The following is a 1,807-nucleotide window of genomic DNA, read 5'->3' as shown; positions in this document are numbered from 1 at the left end:
AGAGACTGCAGCACTGTGGGGCTCTCAGCTGACTCACTGCAGCTGCAACGAGACTTGTCCAATTCAAATTGCTTTCTAAACCAGTAATTCCGAGCATTCAAGAAATCTGATACAAAGAGGCAGCCGCTCTTTCTCCCTCCGGGCCTTCCTGAAGCTGTGCCTTTGTTGCAGAAAAAGCCCTGAGGCATTGGAAGAGGACAGCAGCAATTCAGTAGCCTTTTTACATTAAAGAGGGATTTCCATACAAAAGCAGTCTGCAGGAAAAGGAGATTTGAAAAGTGAATTCCTCGGCATTGTGATTTTCTTTTCCTGACCTTTTGGTTAGTAATCCCACAGCTACAGGGGTGTTCTGGAGAGGTCTTTCCCTCCACGACCTGCTTCTGCAACAAACCAGTATCGCCAACTGATTTCCAAAGGCAAATTACAACCATACCAGGGCATTTCTGGGCAGAATCCAAATGAAGGAGGGGCTTCAGGATAAAGCACAGGATGGCAGGAGGAGACGAAAATTACCTCTTTGGAAATCTCAGGGCAGGAACATCTCATTTTTAAAGTCTCTGTATGGAAGTCTCACTTTAATATCAAGAAGTAGCTGAACACCCATCCTCTGGCTAAGAAAGAGGAATATTTCTTGCACTTTAACACAGGAATAACGATGAACATTCACTTTGCTGTCTGCAGTTCAAGCAAGTGTTAGGGACCCATCATGCGGAACAAGGCTGTTAGATCACTTCAGGGCTCTCTACTAATTAATTAGTACTGAAGCATTACAGATTAATCATATGCAGTCAGATTCAACAGAGTGTTTGGTCAGAGCAGTTTAATGCAACGTAGTTTTACCTTCCTAAACTGGAGGGAGAGAATCTGCTGCTTGATAAGCTAAGCAAAAAAACAGCATAAAAACCATTAGACAGAGAAGCATGGAAAGGAGCTGAAAAAAACAAACCGTTACAGAGACGTATTAATGATGAGTCGTTTTGCACAGGTCAGAGTTCCTATTAAAAGAAGGTACAGCTGCCTTACTCAGGCTGACTGCCAGGACGAGCAAGCCACAGCGTCAAGTGAAATCAAAGGCTGTAAAAATGAAATGGTCGTTAACCGCAGAGAATCAGTGTAAGGACTTTTCTAGAAGTAAGGTTTCTGAGAAGCAGCACCTGAGCCTTCCATGCACCACCCGCAGCGTTGTGCTCAAAGCAGGCAACTCCACCGCGGGAGACGTTCGATTAAACAGCAGGCGGGAGAGTACAGACCGTGGCAAGCTCACTTCTCTGCTGGCAAGCAGGTGGCCTGAGCTGGTCACCCTCTGTGCTTCCAAGGACAGCTCTTTGGAGAAGCTGAAAACTCTCTGGTCACTATACACCGCTTCCCAGCTTGCCAACCAAATCACTAAGGTCTGGCAAAAAATTAAAATAAAATAAAAGAAGTAGACTTTACAAGAAGCTACAGGTTGTGCTTTCTCTGCAAGAACATGTTAAAACGTTAACCAATTAAAAAACCCAAACAAACAAACACTCAAGTTCTGCATGAAGGACACCGAGATGAGCTACTTACCATTGGCCACCAGCTCTCCCAAAGGAGTGTCTTCAAGGACTCGTGCCCTAGCCAAAAGGCCACGTTGCCTTATTGTGGCAGCAGCCCCTTGCAGGCTGTAGGAAATAACTTCCCGGTGTCGACCCAGAGAAGTGAGGAGCAGTTCCTCACACCCGGAGCTCACCCATATGGCAGTCAAAAGCCTAACACTCACTGGGTACCAGCTGGTCAACAGCACATAAGCTCAGTGATGCAATCACACTGCGATTCATGTTAG

At 45.8% G+C, this 1,807-nt stretch overlaps 1 protein-coding gene across 1 annotated transcript in view; it reads right to left on the bottom strand.

The window, feature by feature from the left end:
* ALPK3 (alpha-kinase 3) overlaps positions 1-879 on the bottom strand; it is a gene marked incomplete at its 5' end in the record, with an annotated part of 24,731 nt that extends 23,852 nt beyond the window's left edge. Inside the window, 1 exon segment of the mRNA XM_008944399.1 lies at positions 841-879. Within this exon segment, the coding sequence (XP_008942647.1) occupies positions 841-879 (39 nt within the window).
* Positions 880-1,807: the final 928 nt, after the last annotated feature.

Source organism: Merops nubicus, unplaced genomic scaffold, assembly GCF_000691845.1.
Source record: "Merops nubicus isolate BGI_N331 unplaced genomic scaffold, ASM69184v1 scaffold19267, whole genome shotgun sequence".
NCBI lineage: Eukaryota > Metazoa > Chordata > Aves > Coraciiformes > Meropidae > Merops > Merops nubicus.
This window is presented reverse-complemented; position numbering and strand designations above follow the sequence as displayed.